The sequence below is a fragment of the Nycticebus coucang genome, chromosome 2 (genome assembly GCF_027406575.1).
Source record: "Nycticebus coucang isolate mNycCou1 chromosome 2, mNycCou1.pri, whole genome shotgun sequence".
Classification (NCBI taxonomy): domain Eukaryota; kingdom Metazoa; phylum Chordata; class Mammalia; order Primates; family Lorisidae; genus Nycticebus; species Nycticebus coucang.
Window position 1 is genome coordinate 155,736,935 of NC_069781.1, and position 17,102 is coordinate 155,754,036.

At 50.4% G+C, this 17,102-nt stretch overlaps 1 protein-coding gene across 4 annotated transcripts in view; it reads left to right on the plus strand.

Annotated features, from left to right (window-relative positions):
• NLRC5 (NLR family CARD domain containing 5) overlaps positions 1-11,138 on the plus strand; it is a 90,363-nt gene extending 79,225 nt beyond the window's left edge. For all 4 annotated transcript variants that reach the window (XM_053602355.1, XM_053602381.1, XM_053602363.1 and 1 more), the window contains exons 39-49: positions 1,367-1,450; positions 3,068-3,151; positions 3,546-3,629; positions 3,948-4,031; positions 4,178-4,255; positions 5,238-5,321; positions 5,409-5,480; positions 5,754-5,837; positions 8,436-8,519; positions 8,771-8,854; positions 10,052-11,138. In XM_053602355.1, coding sequence (XP_053458330.1) covers positions 1,367-1,450; positions 3,068-3,151; positions 3,546-3,629; positions 3,948-4,031; positions 4,178-4,255; positions 5,238-5,321; positions 5,409-5,480; positions 5,754-5,837; positions 8,436-8,519; positions 8,771-8,854; positions 10,052-10,163 — 934 coding nt within the window. In that variant the 3' untranslated portion in view covers positions 10,164-11,138. The remainder of the gene's footprint in view (positions 1-1,366; positions 1,451-3,067; positions 3,152-3,545; positions 3,630-3,947; positions 4,032-4,177; positions 4,256-5,237; positions 5,322-5,408; positions 5,481-5,753; positions 5,838-8,435; positions 8,520-8,770; positions 8,855-10,051) is intronic.
• The last annotated feature ends 5,964 nt before the right edge of the window (positions 11,139-17,102 follow it).

Here is a 17,102-nt window from a genome sequence, read left to right on the forward strand (position 1 = left end):
GACACCCCCTGAGAAAACTTCTTTGAACGAAAAGTTTGTGAATTTTTTTTCCAGAGCCTTTTGACTTTTTGCCTCTTAGCAATGAAATTCTTCCACTTTGGCCTCTTTGCTGGTCCTGGGGAGAGGCTTAGATGGGAGGAGGGAAGAGGTTTGACCTTTGACCACAGGGCCCTCCTGTCCCCTCGCCAATCTGGGTTTTTGTTCCTGCCTGCCCTCCGTTTCCTTGCCCCTCTCTTAGCCTTCTGGAAGCTTTTATTTGGGGTCCTGGAGATCTAGTGAGGTTGATCACTGGCTCATTTATTCATTCAAATATGTATGGACCTGGGCGCCTGGTCCAGGGTGAGGAGCTGGTGACACTTCAGAGGACAGGACAGATGTGTCCGTGCCCCAGCAGCACTCACGGCCTTTCTTCTGATTTCCCAGGCACCTCTTGCCTCAGTTCCCCTACCTATAAAGCGGGCCTGTGATATCTCCCCTATCTGAAAGAAGGGGATGGCTCCTCAGTTCCCAGAGGCCTCTTATGGTTTCAGATCTGTCATCTCCAGTGTCTCCTCTTACTGGAAGTTCCCCTCAAATCCAGCCAGCTGCTTCCAGCTGATGACCTTTGATGGATTAGGTAGGGGCATGGACCCTGCTTAGGAGCCTCACTGCCTGGATTCACCTCTTGATAGAAAAACCAGTTGTCGGCTCAGCACCTGTGGCTCAAGCGGCTAAGGCGCCAGACAGATACACCTGAGCTGGGTTCGAATCCAGCCCAGGCCCACCAAACAACAATGACGGCTGCAACCAAAAAATAGCCGGGCATTATGGGGGTTGCCTGTAGTCCCAGCTACTTGGGAGGCTGAGGCAAGAGAATCGCTTAAGCCCAAGAGTTGGAGTTTGCTGTGAGCTGTGACACCACAGCACTCTACCAAGGGTGACATAGTAAGACTCTGTCTCAAAAACAAACAGTTGTCCTAGTCTGCCTGTGGCTGTCCCAATTGTAGCACCAAAAGTCCAGCATCCCCATAACCCTTCAGTTCTAGGATGCCCAGGACAGGATGATAACAGACCCAACCTTCTGGCCCTAACCCCTATGTTTGGCTCAATATATGATTACCATTATTACTAACAATCTGAATCCAGTGTGAAAAATAGAACTTCTAACTGTATGACCTCAATAATTCATGCAAAGAAACAGCATTTCAACCTCCTAGCACAATTTGTTTTGTGTAATTTTTACACCATGTGGATGTAAGTAGCTGTCTTTAGGTCCCTGGGCATGCTAAGCACAGATGCCTCAGACCCCCAGACTGGACGGGGCCTCCGTCTGCACCTGTGTCCCCACCCCAGCGATGACACCTTCATCTTGGCTCCTTTCCTCCAGCCTCAGTCACCTTCCACTGGGCAGCTCCAACCTGGCCATGCTTACTCAAGGACTCAGCCACATGACCCTCCTGCAGAGCCTCCGGTGAGTGACCAAGTGACCCCAGGGGAATGAATGGGAAGACATGCCTCGCTTTGTGGGAACCACCACCCAGGAAGCACCTTGGGACATTTCCCTGGGGAACCTCCATGGCTCCCTCCCGGGCCTATCCCTATGCCTTCCCAGGTTGGTACCCACAGCTTCTCGTTCTAATGTCATCAGCTTCCTACTGGTTGGTTACATAAGTGACCTGAAGGGCTTAGGCCCAAGTCCTAGAATAATACTTCAGGTGCATACAGCTCACCTTGGGTTTTATTAAAATGCTAATTTTGATTCCAACGTCCAGAATTCTGCCTAGATTTTTTGTTTTGTTTTGAGACAAGATCATTATGTTTCCCAGGCTGGAGAGCAATGGCTATTCACAGGTGTGACCATAGCTCACTGTAGCCTCAAACTTCTGGCCTCAAGGAATCCTCTTGCCTCAGCCTCCTAAGGGGCTGGGACTGTAGACCTAAGCTACCATGCCACGATTCTGCCTTTCTTTTCTTTCTTACTCTGTTGCCCTAGGTAGATTGCAATGGTGTCATAGCTCACAGCAACCCCAAACTCCTGAGCTCAAGGGATCCTCTTGTCGCAGCCTCTGGAGTAGCTGGGACTACAGGTGCCTGCCACAACACCTGGAGAAATTTAGAGATGGGGTCTCGCTGTAGCTCAGGCTGGTCTTAAACTCCTGAGCTTAGGTAATCCACACACCTCTGGCCTTCCAGAGCTCTAGGATTACAAATGTGAGCCTCCGTGCTCCGCCAAGCTCCACATGATACCTGTTCTGGGGGCCAGAGCCCACATTTTGAGTTGTGAGGCCCTAGACTTGGGTCTACTGGCTTTATATAATCCCTCTGTGATTTCACTCTCTGCCCACTAGTATAAACAACTATCACACTTGCTTTCAATGTGATTTCAAAATATGAACAAACCCAAGCAGTGACACAAAGCATGCTTTATTTTTATCCAAGTCACCACCACCACCCCCTGTCCCAGCAGAGTGGAGTAGAGAGGAAATGAGGTTAGAGAGTTTGGGAGAGCATATCATGTAGCACCATTGCACCCAAAATTAATTTACGGCAAGGCAGTTCACTAAAATTTAATTTGCAAAACAAATGCAAAAACAACGTTAGACAAGTACTTAACAAGGAGCTAAGACCATTTGCCTCGGCCGTTTTGTTTTTCCCCACTCAAGGAGGCTGGGCAAGTTTAGGGCACAGGAAAGACAATAGTCCGGGTTTAAGGAAAAGCCTAACATTTGCATAAATGAGAACGTGATAGGCTCCAGAGAACTGATTTGCCTGAATTGTTGAACCCACGTGAACTTGGCCTTCAGCTGGGCTGGCTACAGACGAGGGAAAGTGAAGCAAAATTTGCAAAGGCAAAAACTGTAGCAACTGCTCCCAGGCCAGGGTTTCTGGGCTCTACTTCCACCCAGCCTGCGAGTCATTGTCAGTCACAGCTGGGCCTCAGAGTTCCCACCCTGTTCACCACTACCCCACCCCCAGAAGTTTTGCAACTGTCTATATAAAGGCTTTGCAAACTGTAGAGTTATTAGCACAGCACCTGCAAAGACCTTTAAGCTACTAAAGCCTCTTGGTCTGTTCCCTGTTTTTCTAGACTGAGCAGGAATAGCATTGGTGATCTCGGTTGCTGTTACCTTTCTGAGGCTGTCAGAACTGCCACCAGCCTAGAGGAGCTGGGGTAAGTTTCCTGTCCTTCCCCCAGGCCTAAGACAACTTTGGCAGGGAAGGCTGGTAAAAGCAAGAGGCTACTTGAGTACACTCGTCACTTCTCAGTGTCACCCCTTCATCTACTTCTATGCTATGTAACCAACCCCAGGCCTAGAACCTTGGGAGATCCAAAGATAGGATAGAAAAGTGTCAGTTGCAGCAAGAGGGATTTAGGTCAGACAACAGGGGGGACATCCTAAAGAGCAGCCAGAAATTGGGAGCCCTCACCTTGTCAGCACAGGGTGACAAGGCTCTCACGGTATGAGCCCAGTCCCTTCTCGGGTCTTCTGCCTCCCATTCTGTTCTGGGAGGGGTGTGGACAAAATGAGATGGCGGAAGGCTGAGGAAGATGTTCTCTCCCCAAGACTGAGCTACAACCAGATTGGAGACGCTGGTGCCCAGCACTTAGCTGCCATCCTGCCCAGGCTGCCCAAGCTCAGGAAGATAGAGTGAGTTGCCAGCCCTATTGCGAGGGGCCCACAGGCATCACACCTGGGAGCCACTGGCTCCTGGCTCAGGCCAGCATTGTAAAATCTCCCCTGTCCCAACCTCAGTGTCCAGGTAGTGGTGCTGGGTGACCCGGCTCTGACTGTGGGACCAAAAGCCACCCCAGCCCCTGCTCTTCCCTGGGCCTTTCTGTACCAACCAGCTGGGAAGGAACAGGGTGGGAGATTGTCTCTGAAGCCCCCTGCATCAGGGGTGCAGCCCCCACATACGCACTGGGCTGGGGGCTTCAGGGGATCTGATGGCTGTCTCCCTCCCTCAAGCCTCTCAATGAATGGCATCGGCCTGGCTGGGGGAGTGCAGTTGGCGGAGTCCCTTGCGCTTTGCAGGCACCTAGAGGAGCTGATGTAAGTGTCTGCCTGGGTGGCCTCTGCCCTCTGAGTCCCTGCAGGCCCAGCTGGCCTTCCTCCTCCCCAGGGGGCACAGGGCAGCGTGGGGGTTTGGTGATCTGGCAGCTGGTGCATGCTCAGTGCTAATTCTTCTCTTCCTCCAGGCTTGGCCGCAATGCCCTGGGAGATCCCACGGCCCTGGGGCTGGCTCGGGAGCTGCCCCAGCACCTGAGGGTCCTGCAGTGAGTGGCCCCCTACCCACAGGGCATCAAGGCTGGTGGACAAGGGTCCCCCAGGAGCAGCAGGAGTCAAGATTGATCTGCCCTGCCTGAGGGCAAACTGGCAGATGCCCGGGCTGACTGCCCATCCCCTACCGGCTCCCTCCCAACTACCTTTCCCAGAACAGGGAAATCAGAGGGCCCAGGGTAGTCCTGGCTCTGCCACTAGCCCCCTGTTTGTCCTTGGCCAGCCCCTGCCCATTCCGAGCCTCAGTTTCCTCATCTACAAAAAGAAATATGATGATCCCAGCTCAGCCTGCCCTGTGAGCCAGTCTCTGAGAGCAAATGAGAAGTGTCAGAGGGCTGCGTGAGAGAAAGGCAGCAAGCAGCATGGCCTCAGTGCTTTATGGTTTAAGCCCATGGCCTTGTGTGAGCTTCCTGGCAACACCGTGGGGGCCAGTATTTCTTTTCTTTTTTTAAAGACAGTCTCACTTTATCGTCCTCGGTAGAGTGCCGTGGCATCACAGCTCATAGCAACCTCCAACTCTTAGGCTTAGGTGATTCTCTTGCCTCAGCCTCCCAAGTAGCAGGGACTACAGGCGCCCATCTGTGGTTCCCGGCTATTTTTTTGTTGCAGTTTGGCCGGGGCTGGTTCAAACCCACCACCCTCTGTATATGGGGCCGGCATCCGACCCACTGTGCCACAGGCGCCACCTGGGGGGGCTGGGATTTCTATAGCTCCCTTTTCCAGGCAAAGGAAGGAGGCCAGGACAGGGATGCAGGCTCACCTTACTAACATATGAAGGAGCCAGGTGCTGAATTTGGGATCTCAGACCCCAAAGCCAGGCCCATGTTACTTACCCCACGTGGACAGGGCAGGTGCTAGGGTGGCAGTCACTCAGAGATGCCCCAGGTCTGCGGTTGCGATCTGAGAAAAGGCTGAGGATGAGGGGCTCTGGAAAGGACCCCAGCCCCCAGCTCCTCTCACCCCTTCCACTTTCCCCAGCCTGCCATCTGGCCATCTGGGCCCGAAGGGGGTGCTGAGCCTCAGCCAGGCCCTGGATGGACACCCACATGTGGAAGAGATCAGGTAAGTAGGGGCTGCCCAGTCAGGGGAGAGGGACAGACCAGGGAGCCTCTGAGGGTCCCTCTCACAGCTGTCTCCCCTGCCCTGCAGCTTGGCAGAGAACAGCCTGGCCGAAGGTGTCCCACATTTCTGTAAAGGGCTCCCGCTGCTCAGACAAATAGAGTAAGTCACCTCCCCTGGCTGACGGGGGACCTGCCATGGGGTAGGGGGAAGCCCTTCTCTGACTAAGCCTGAGATCTGGTGAGGCCTTGGATATGACAGGGACATCAGGGCTGGAAGGAGGCTATGTCAAAAAAGGGGCACTGTCCTAAGACCCCCACCTGCCCCAGAGCCTGGCTGCTGTGCTCCCTCCTGTTCTGATTGCGGGAGAAGGGGACCTGCTAGAGGTGCCTCCAACTCAGATACCCCCACATCTATCCCCTTCTCCATTTCCAGCCTGGTTTCGTGTAAGATTGACAACCAGAATGCCAAGCTCTTGGCTGCCAGCTTCGTGCTCTGCCCAGCCCTGGAAGTGATCTTGTGAGTGATTGGAAGAGCCCTGAGCTGGGGGAAGCAGGTGTCAGGGGTGGGGGAGTTGGCCCCAGGCCGCTGTGTGGCCCCAGCTGCTCCTTTCCTATCTGACCAATTCTCCCAATTATAAATCATTCTTGCTCAAATTTCCTCTCAAAGAAGTTTTAACACCTGAGCTGCCACTTAACTTCTCCTACCTGTTTCCCCATGGAATGGTGGGAGGGGAGGTAGGACAGATGGTCTCTAAAGATTCTTTGCCCCTGACCACCCCTTTGGGAGGCAGCTGCATAAACACCTTGCCTGGTCTATAAAGTCTCCATCTATGACCCACTATTATGGTGAAGAGTGGCTGAAGCAGGCAGGTACCCCCACCCTGGACCTGTCTGCTGGCTGTGCCTGGCTCCCTCTTAGCAATCAGTGTCTCTCAGACCTTGGGGCCTTCAGCACCACCTTATGGGTAAACTAGGTTGCCAGGACTAGTCGGGGATCTAACGACAGTACAGAAAAAAGTGCTGATTCCTCAAATACAGGAGACAAATGATGACAAGATGATTTTAATTTGTATCTTCAAGGTTTTAACCCTTCTCATGATACCAAAGAGAAAGTCTCAGATCAGTGCTAATTCATCATTAACACATCACACTGGTGGTTCTCCCCTTTTTTAACCAACAGGGGCAGGCCCCAGACCTAATATCTTAGGAAGGAAATAGGTTTCAGATAGAAGTTAATACCATGGTTTGCACTGTATTTACCCTTGTAAATACCTTCTATTTGGGGTCCTTAGCTCAGGTTTCCCATTAATAGTGATAAATGTTTCCCTGTAAGATTAATTTCTTGGCCAGGCATGATGTCTTACACCTGTAATCTCTCTGGGAGGCCAAGATGGGTGGATTGCTTGAGCTCAAGAGTTCAAGACCAGCCCAAGCTTGGCCCAGTGCAGTGGTTCATGCCTGTAGTTCTAGAACTCTGGGAGGCCGAGGTGGGTGAATTTTTGAAGCTCACAAGTTGGAGACCAGCCTGAGCAAAAGTAAGACTCCATCTCTACTAAAAATAGAGAAACTGAGGCAAGAGGATCACTTGAGCCCAAGAGTTGGAGGTTACTGTGACCTGTGATGCCACGGCACGATAAGAAGCTGTTGCCCTGTTGCCAGCTGTTGCCCTGGCAACAGCTTCTTATCTCAAAAAAAAAAAAGACCAGCCAGAGCAAAAGCAAGATCCTGTCTCTCATAATAGACACTGTGGCAGGCACCTGAAGTCCCAGCTATCCAGGAGGCTGAGGCATCACTTGAGCCCAAGAGTTTAAAGTTGCTGTGAGCTAGGATGACATGGCACTCTACCAAGGGCGACTGAGACTCTGTCACAAAAAAAAAAGAAAAAAGATTAATTTCTTGGCTGGGCATGGTGGTTCACACCTGTAGTCTCTCTGGGAGGCTGAGGCAAGAGGATTGCTTGAGGTCAGGAGTTCAAGACCCAGTGTGAGCAAAGTGAGACCCCATATCTACTAAAAATAGAAAATTTAGGGCAGCGCTTGTGGCTCAGTGAGTAGGGTGCTGACCCCATATAGAGGGTGGCGGATTTGAACCCCGGCCTGGCCAAACTGCAACAAAAAATAGCTGGGTGTTGTGGTGGGCACCTGTAGTCCCAGCTACTCTGGAGGCTGAGGCAAGAGAATCACCTAAGCCCAGGAGTTGGAAGTTGCTGTGAGACGTGATGCCATGGCACTCTACTGAGGGTGACAAAGTAAGACTCTGTCTCTGAAAAAAAGAAAAAGAAAATTTAGCCAGGTGTAGTATCATCACCCATGGTCCCAGCCACTCTAGAGACTGAGGCAGGATTGCTTGAGCCCAGGAGTTGGAGGTTGCTGCGAGCTGTGATTACACCATTGCACTCTAACCTTGGTGACAGAGCAAGGCTCTCAAAAAAAAAAAAAAAAGCAAAGAATGGGCGGCGCCTGTGGCTCAGTCAGTAAGGCGCCGGCCCCATATACCGAGGGTGGTGGGTTCAAACCCAGCCACGGCCAAACTGCAACCAAAAAATAGCCGGGCGTTGTGGCGGCCTGTAGTCCCAGCTGCTTGGGAGGCTGAGGCAAGAGAATCGCTTAAGCCCAGGAGTTGGAGGTTGCTGTGAGCTGTGTGAGGCCACGGCACTCTACCGAGGGCCATAAAGTGAGACTCTGTCTCTATTAAAAAAAAAAAAAAAAAGCAAAGATTAATTTCTTAAGTAAGAGAAGAGGTAGGGGAGGGCCAATTTAAAGGAAAATATGACACATGCTAACATGGGAGGTACATGGATGTGGCAAAAATACAGTCACATTCATGGTAGAAGTTTGGATCATGTCATGTGTCTGTGAACCATGTGTTCTGACTGCCAGCTAGAACCTGGAACCCTCAGGACAGCAGTTCCTAAGCTGTCTGGGTTCTTGAGAGACCACTAGCTCAGAAATGAGGTGGCCACTGGGGAGAATAGAGGAAGGATCCATTTGTGTCCTGAAGTTCACAGCACCCCATCAGGCGGCCTCTCTTGCAACGCCCCTACCCTTGGTCCCCAGCCCTACTAACCTGCTGCCTCCCTACTCTTACTGCTGACCTTGGGACCCCTACCCCGCAGGCTCTCCTGGAACTTCCTGGGGGATGAGGCAGCTGCTGAGCTGGCCCGGATCCTGCCGCAGATGAGCCAGCTGAAGAGAGTGGAGTATGAGGAGCACATCCTGGGACCCAGAGGGGCAGGGAGGGCTGAAGGGAGACCTGCCTTCTGGGGATCAGTCCCCTGCCTTGCAGAAAGTCCCTCCGGAGTCCCAAGCTTCTGCCAGGCTTAGCTCTCCCTGGGTTCTAGCCTTCAACCTTCATGCTGCATCCACCACAAATCTGCTGTCTGTGGGGAGATCTGTCACTCAGTCTCATGCCTGTCTTTCTCTTTCCCCTTCCCTGCTGCCCCCTGGAAAGTCTGGAGAAGAATCAGATCACAGCTTGGGGAGCCTGGCTCCTGGCTGAAGGATTGGCCCAGGGTTCCAGCATCCAAGTCATCCGGTAACAGAGGCTTGTAGGGGCTGGGATGGTGGGCGGGAGGCCACACCAACTCCCAAATCTAAAGGAACTCCCTGTAGGAGGAGGCAGGGCCTGGGTTGGAAACTATCAAAGGAGACTTGGACCACTCCAATGAGCATTTGGCAGCAAGCGGACCTGGATCAAATCCCAGCTCTGCTCTATGCTAATGATGTACTTTGTATTGGTAACTCCACCTCTCTGAACCTCAATGTGCCCATCTACAAAATGAAAACGTTGATAGTCACTACCTCAGAAAGTTGTTGTGAGGACTAAATGAGTATAGAAAGCACTGAACCCAGGCTCAGCGCCCATAGCTCAGTGGTTAGGGCACCGGCCACACACACCAGAACAGGAGGGTTCGAACTCAGCCCAGGCCTGCTAAACAACAATGACAACTGCAACAAAAAAATAGCTGGGCACTGTGGCAGGCACCTGTAGTCCCAGCTACTTGGGAGGCGGAGGCAAGAGAATCACTTAATGATTGCAAGAGGGACTTTACCTAGCAATTGCAATCAGTGTAACTGGCTTATTGTACCCTCAATGAATCCCCAACAATAAAAAAAAAAAGAAAAAAAAAAAAAAAAAGAGAATCACTTAAGCCCAAGAATTTAAGGTTGCTGTGAGCTGTGACGCCATGGCACTCTACCAAGGGCAGCATAGTGAGACTCTGTCTCAAAAATAAAAAAAGTACTGAACCCAATGTATGGCACATAGTAGGCACTTAAAATGATAGCTATAATTAGAGCCTCCCCACACAGTGATACAGGTTGTACACTGCACAAGGGCATTGCCTCTGAAGGACACCATTCACATCATGGACACTTTAGATTTCTAGTAGATGGTAGTAAACTATCTTATTCTACTAAAATCAATGTATTATGACAATTTCAGACAGATAGAAGTATCTTGAAGAAAGGGAGCCTTTTCTTTATTTACACAAACGTGTCATACACGCGTGGCCCTGGCTAGGATCACTAGCTCTCAGGGAATACTGAAAGGGAGAAGCGAAGAGGCGGGTTTGGGGGCCTCCATGCTGGTCTGATACTGGCCTCAGCCATCTACTCTGGACATAGCTCTTCCCCTGTGGGCCTTGGTCTCCTAGTATGTAGACAGGACAAGGGGTGGAGACAAACGCACCAGCATCTCCCAGTGCTCAGTGCCTGCCTCTGTGCCCTGCAGCCTCTGGAATAACCCCATTCCTCCTGATGTGGCCCAGCGTCTGCAGAGCCAACAGCCCAGGCTGGACTTTGCCTTCTTTGACAACAAGCCCCAGGCCTCTCAGAATACTTGATGTCCCATCAGAACACTTGGAATCCAGCAAAGTGATGCCAACTGCCCCTACCAGGAGAGAAGGCTCAGGAAAAGATCCTCAGCTGGATAACCTGCACCCTGCCCCAGGAGCAAGGCGCATGTTGGTCCTGCTACAGGACCAACATTCTTGGGGACCAGGACATTCTTGGGGACCAGGAGCCTGGTCTGGGCAACAGAGTATCCCACATCACATGTGACATACATGACCAGTTGGGGACATGTGGTATAATGAGGGTGTCATGACATCATGCATGATATCAGGTTATATGTGGCAGTGTGACCTCTTGACATGTAGCATTACATGTAACTTGCAGTATGGTATATGGTTAATAGCCGGGTCTTAGCACTACAAGTGGCAGGATATTATAATGGGTGTATCGTAATGACATGACAAATGTCCATGACACGTGGCTGGCTGGACAACCTCAGGCTAGCTTAATTTATTACTTTATAAACTAATATGTATTTATAGATTCTATTTCCAGCCCAGCTGAGTCAGGGAAAATCTCTCAGCTGGGAGGAGAAGAGTGTTCACACACTGACGGGCCAGGGGTTTCAGCCATGAGGTCTCTTCCTCTTCAAGCCTCAGTTTTCCCATCTGTAAACTAGAGATAATCTAGTTTGATAGTCTAGAGATAAACTAGATTATCTCTCTCCCCCTTAAATACTGGCTTCCAAGGACTTCCAAGGGCCCATGTCCAGAAAGATTCAGCCTGACCTCGGGACTAACAAGCCCAATTTGCCCTGTGTAAGGGGCAAAGCCAGGTCCAATGGCCCATGGGAGCATGCACTGCTAAGATGTTTAGGCAAGGCCACTGGGTCTAGCTACTACCTCAGTGGGATGTGGATGAGCCCAAGAAATTCCACGTTACACAGTGTTCTTGTTACTTTCAAGGAGGACCAAAGATGGCCCTGCTACACTCCAAGCCAAGTTTGATCAATAAACATGTTGGTCTTCCAATTCTGGCCTGAGTCTGATGTTTCCGGCTACCCCACTGAGGTTGGAAGTGGTTCGTCCCCTGGAGAACAGAGCAGACCACAAAGAGATGTGCTGAGAGGAGCACTGGCCGGGGAATCAGGAGACCTAGGTTCAAGTTCAGACCCTGTCTCTAGATGTCTGTGATCCTGGGCAAGTTACCTCCTCCTCTATCTGCAACATGAGGATGTTATAGAAACTCAGGATGTTAGAAAACAGTTATTATTTGACTTGTATAATATTTAAACTCTTTTCTGAATTTTCAATATTTAAAATGGGGAACTTTTTAACTTTAAAATTCAGATCCTTGTTTCTTTTAAGTGCTAGTCCAGCATTCCCATTCAACAGTAATAATCTGTGGGACCATGGACTGTGCCCTTGAGATGGGGCACTTACCTCTACCATCCAGTTTGCTTTAGTCTCCACCACTCCCCATTTTCTCGACACCCCCTTGACTTGCCTGGTCCTTGGCCTGGAGTATTTCACATGGCTTTGAAAGTCAGGCAGGCATGGACCAGAATGTAACTTAACCTTTTGCTAGCTGTTGTTCAGAGCGGTAACTATGTGTTGAAGAGGTCAGGGAAGCAAGGTGTGCAAAGACTCTGAAACAAAGAGGTAAGGACTGGTCACATGCTAATTCCCTTCCCTTTTTGGGGTTGAATATTCTATGACAGGGAGAGATGCAGGAGTGATGCAGGAAATGACAGGAGAATAGCACCCTCTCCTGCAGGTGGGTAGAACAAGTTCATCTTGGGAGCCTCCCACTCCATGCTGGAAAAGGAGGCCAGGAGGGTGTAGTTATGACTGAGCACCACTGGAGGGCAGGCTGGTCCACTGGCGATTTCTGAGATAAAGTCTTTCCATGTTGGACCCAGAAGGAAGCTAGGAGGTGATGCTAAAGGCTGCTACCACCTGGCCCAGGAGCTCGGGATGTCCCAACCTTCTAGTGGCTCACCTGGATGACTTGGCCCTGACCTTTGCTGCCCTCCACGTTGTTCCCGGCCCCCCGCCAAGCATGAGGAGAAAGTCCTCCGGCGCAGTGCCAAGCACCCACACCTCATGCAGCGACACCCTTATCGGGCCAGGGTCAGAGCACACCTGGCATCTAATGGGCCATCAGCTTGGTCACGGGGGAGGAAGTAGGCAGGTAGAGAATCCAAGAAATTTACCCAGAAACCCTGGGCCCAAAATTCTGTCTCCCTTTCCTGGGACAGGATGCTACGTTGACCATGGGCCTTTGAAGGGGCTAAAGAGGCTGCCTCTCCCTGCCCAAGTCTGGAGGTTGGTCCCTCAAAGCCTAATAATGCCTTGGTAAGGAAGTCAAGACTGAGGAAGGGATCTGGGTGCAGTGACTCATACCACCACTCTAGAAGGCCAAGGCAGGTGGATCGCTTGAGCTCAGGAGTTCAAGACCAACCTGAGCAAGAGCAAGATCCCGTCTCTAAAAATAAAATTAGCCAGGTGTTGTGGCGGGTGCCTATAATCCCAGCTACTTGGGAGGCTGAAGCAAGAGAATCACCTGAGCCCAAGAGTTTGCGGTTGCTGTGGGCAACAAAGTAAGACTCTATCAGAAAAAAAAAGACTGAGGAAGGAACACAGCAGAGGTGCCTGGCCAGGTGAGATGTACCCAGTGTCAGGGAACCCAGAGCTCTGGGACACTATTTTCATTTGCTGCCTATTCATTTTACTTTTCTCCTTTTTTTTTTTTTTCTCCTTAATCTCCACCCAAATTCTCCACTCCAAGAAACTTTCAGCAGCTTCCCTGAAATAAACCACAGTATTGTCAGCTCTGCAAAACTGGCTGGGCCCACATCAAGTTGGTGTGAAGTCGCCTTGTTCATTTCATTAAGAGACTTGCTCCCCTGCCACCTGCCTGCTTGGAGGCCTTGACTGCTTTTCTATCCAACACTGATGTGATCCAGTCTCCCTGGCCCCTTCCTGCAAAAGTAGACTCAGTTTAAATATCTATGAAAACAAAATTCAAAGAAAAGTGTGGCTATGGGCCAGCAAGCAGTGTGATCAAATGACACTCCTGGTTTCTGCACGTGAGTCTTCCGGCTAAGGCTGTGCCCATGTCTGTCTGCAAGGCTGGGATAAGCCCATGTTGCTACTTTGTCACTTGGCGTCCACCCGGTACATTTACAGATTGACTGTCCATTTTGCTGATGGGAGTCACAGAATCTTCCTTCCCATCTGCACACGCCTCAAGTCCTCCCAAATTGCCACCTCTGTCCTGCCCCAACACACACACAGCTGCCTGCAATCTCCTGCCCAGCCAGTACTTCCCAAACTGTAAGACTGCAGTCATGAAAACTGTAATGTGCATTGAGTCCCCTGGGGATTTTGTCACTGTACAGATTCTGGTCCAACAGATCTATGGCAGGGCTTGGGTTTCTGCGTTTCTAAGAAGCCCCCAAGTGATGGCCGTGCTGCCAGACCCCACTTAAATTAGCAAGCCTGTAGAGGAAGTAGATTGCAGCCCTGTCTGCACATTAGAGCCACTTAAAAAGGAGCCTTTAGAAAGCTTCCCTGAGCGGTTGTAATGTGCACTGCAGTGTGCTATCTCTTGGAGAGGCTGGGAAGGCCTTTGCACCTAGCCCCGTTATTTTGTCCTGAGGATCCTGATGACCCTCCCTCTCCAGATGAGGACACTGACCACAGAGATTTGTTCCTAACTATCCCAAAGGCACAAAGCTGGTAATTGGTGGCACCAGGAATCAAACCTGGGTCTTTGTGATTCTCTGTGCTCACCCACAGGTGCTGCCCAGTTTTCTCCTCTTTGTAGTGAGGGGTGAGCAGCAGGAGCTAAGGCACAGGACCTACTTTCTTTGGCTGCAAAGATGACCTATGACTCATTCCTATCCTCCTTTGGGGAGAGATTGGATCCTTTGTCACCTGCCTTGCCTGATTATTTCCAGTTTTCTTTTCTTTCTTTCTGTTTTTTGTTGTTGTTTTTTTTTAGACAGAGTCTCACTCAGTCACCCTGGGGTTGAGTGCTGGTGGTATCATCATAGCTCACAGCAATCTCAAACTCCTGGGCTCAAGCGATCTTCCTGCCTCAGCTTCCCAAATAGCCAGGACTATAGGCACCCACCACAATGCCCAACTGGTTTTTCTATTTTTAGTAGAGACTGGGCTCGCTTTGCTCAGGCTGGTCTCGAACTCCTGAATTTAAGCGATCCACCTGCCTCAGCCTCCTAGAGCTCTAGGATGACAGGCGTGGCCATGGCACCTAGCCTGCCTGGTTATTTCTGTGGCAAGTCACCATACACAATCTTCTATAAACCCCTACAGTAACAAGAACAAACTCTTCCATTTTACAAATGAGAAAACAGGTGTAAAGAGGGAACTTGACTTGTTCAAAGTCACACAGCAAGTATTTATGGGGGAGCAGAAAGGAAAGGGGGACCCTGAGGTGCTACTGGGCTGGGGGGTTACCTGGCCTACAGATCTGTGTGTTCCTCAGCGAGATAGGGGCCCTTGGGGAGGCGGGAGGGCCATGCACCCTTCCTGGGCTCTGTTTCCACTCTCAACCCCACCCTGCATGGCCAAGACAAGGCCTAAGGGATAGTGGCCCCAGCTAAGACAGGACACATCCTCTGGACACATCCAGATGTTCCAGGAGAGACTATTCAGTGGCTGGTTTGGTAAAGATCCTCCCAGGGCTGGTCTCAGGAAGTTCCAGAGATAGTTGGTCTTCCTCTTCCCAGCCACCTAAGTGAAAAATCCCATCCCTAATCCGAGTGTCCCCCAGTGCCCAGAGCCTTCTGGAAGCCACACCTGGTGGCTCATCCCACACACACCAAACATACCCTAGCTGCCCAGAAAGGCACCTTCACCCTGAGGAGGAGGGAATAGAGGGGAGGCTTTCTCCATAGGCTCATTGGGGTCCCTGGGTTAGGAGCCTGGGCCCTCAATACCCCCCACCATATGACACACATGCATACTCCAGTGCAGGGTGACAGCTGAAAGAAGTGTCTGGGGGTGACAGAAAGGATTGGGAAGACCTGGGGGCCATTCCTGCATCACAGTGACCACAACCCTGGAACTTAAAAATAGCACTAACACACTAGCCCCAGTGTCTACACGTGCCTGGCCCTGTGCCAGCCAAGTTTCAGCCTTGCCAAACTCTGGCTGTTAGAATTCTCACAACTATATCACGAGGCAAATACTAAGTCTATCCCATTTTACAGAGGAGGAAACTGAGGCCCAGAAGAATAAGTGCTCTCACGCAGGCAGTACCTCAGTGGCTGGCTGGGATTCAAACTCACAACCATGACTCCATGCCTGAGATTTGGCACTGAAGTCAGCCACACCTGCTTCTAACCAGGAAGTCTCTGAGGGGATGTCTGCATCACTGACGTGTTTCCATATCAACCCCCATGGTAGATGGTATTTTCTAATGTGGGCATCGCAATATGTCTTCCATCCCACATAGTCTTCCTACTATGTGACAGTGCCACTCCTCTGTGACTACAACAGAAGTGACATTATGTGACTTCCAAGGCTAGGTCCAATAAAAGATGACAAAGCCTCCATTTGATTCTCCTGGGATGCTCACTGTTAGAACGCAGCACCATGCTACAAGGAATCCTGGGCCACATGGAATGGTTCTGGGTAGGTGTTCCAGCTGACAACCCCAGCTGGGGCCCAGCTGACAGCCTGCATCAATTGTCACACACGTGTGAGAAAGACTTCCAGACAACTGCAGCCCAGGCATGGTCTGACTGCAGATGTATGAGAGACCCTGGGCAGGACCTGCCCTCGCTCAGCCCAGTTGTTCCCCAGAGGTATAAGAGAGAAGGTTTGGGGTGATTTGTGATACAGCATAGGTACATGGGTCACTAGGACAGTTTTGAGACAGACCGTTATGGACCATTATTTCACTTCCAAGAAACACAGTGGACAGCATCTTTTCTGATTCACACATGCAAATTTCAACTTACTTGGCTTATTGGTATTGCTGGGTGCAGATTTTTATTTTTTTAATCTCAAAACTTTGGTAATGACCCATATAACTAGGATACCCACCCTCCCCTTCCTCTCACACACACTTGTGGCCCAGCCAGGCCCTGGCAAACAGGTGGCACTCTTTCAATACGTCTTTAGTTCCCAAGCACACTAATGTGTACAGGCTATCCTGGTTATTCTGCTGTTTGTCCAAACAGCTTGGACTTTTAAAGTAAATTCCCAGATGGCGGGTATTGACAGACAGACAGACACACCCTGATATGGGTTTATTTAGGGGAACTCAGGCCTCCCACTGTGCACAGAGAAGTCTCCACCAGGGCAAAGAAAGACTTTGTTTGACATTTTCCAGTTTTGTGCCCTGTGTGGATTGAGGACAGAGTGTGTAGACAATTTTATTGAGATATAATTCACATACCGTGATATTCAGCCCTTTAAAGTATCCGTCAGTGGTTTTTAATATATCTATGGTTGTGCAACCATCACTATAACCTTAGAACATTTTTATCATCCCCCAAAGAAACCTTGTGTTGACAGCACCTAACTCCCCATTCTCTCTTCGCAGGCCTTGGCAACCACGAATCTGCTTTCTCTTTCTACGGATTTGCCTATCTGGACATTTCGTCTAAATGGAATCACATAACATGCAGTCTTTAGCAAGTGGCTTCTTTCACTGAGAACAACATAATGGTTTCCAAGTAGCTCGGATCAGTACTTCATACATTTCTGTGGCTGCAAAATATCCCATTGTATGGATTGACCACATTTTTGGTTTTTAATCATCAGTTGATAGCCATTCGGGCTGTTCCCACTGTTTGCCTCTTATGAATCATGCTGCTATGATATGTCCCCATATGTATGGACATATGTTTCCATTGCTCTTGGGTAGATAACTAGGAGTGGAATTGCTGTGCTCTCTGGACTTTGCACTCTGTCCCCTTGGTTAAGAATCCATTATCTTCCTCCCCATTGACA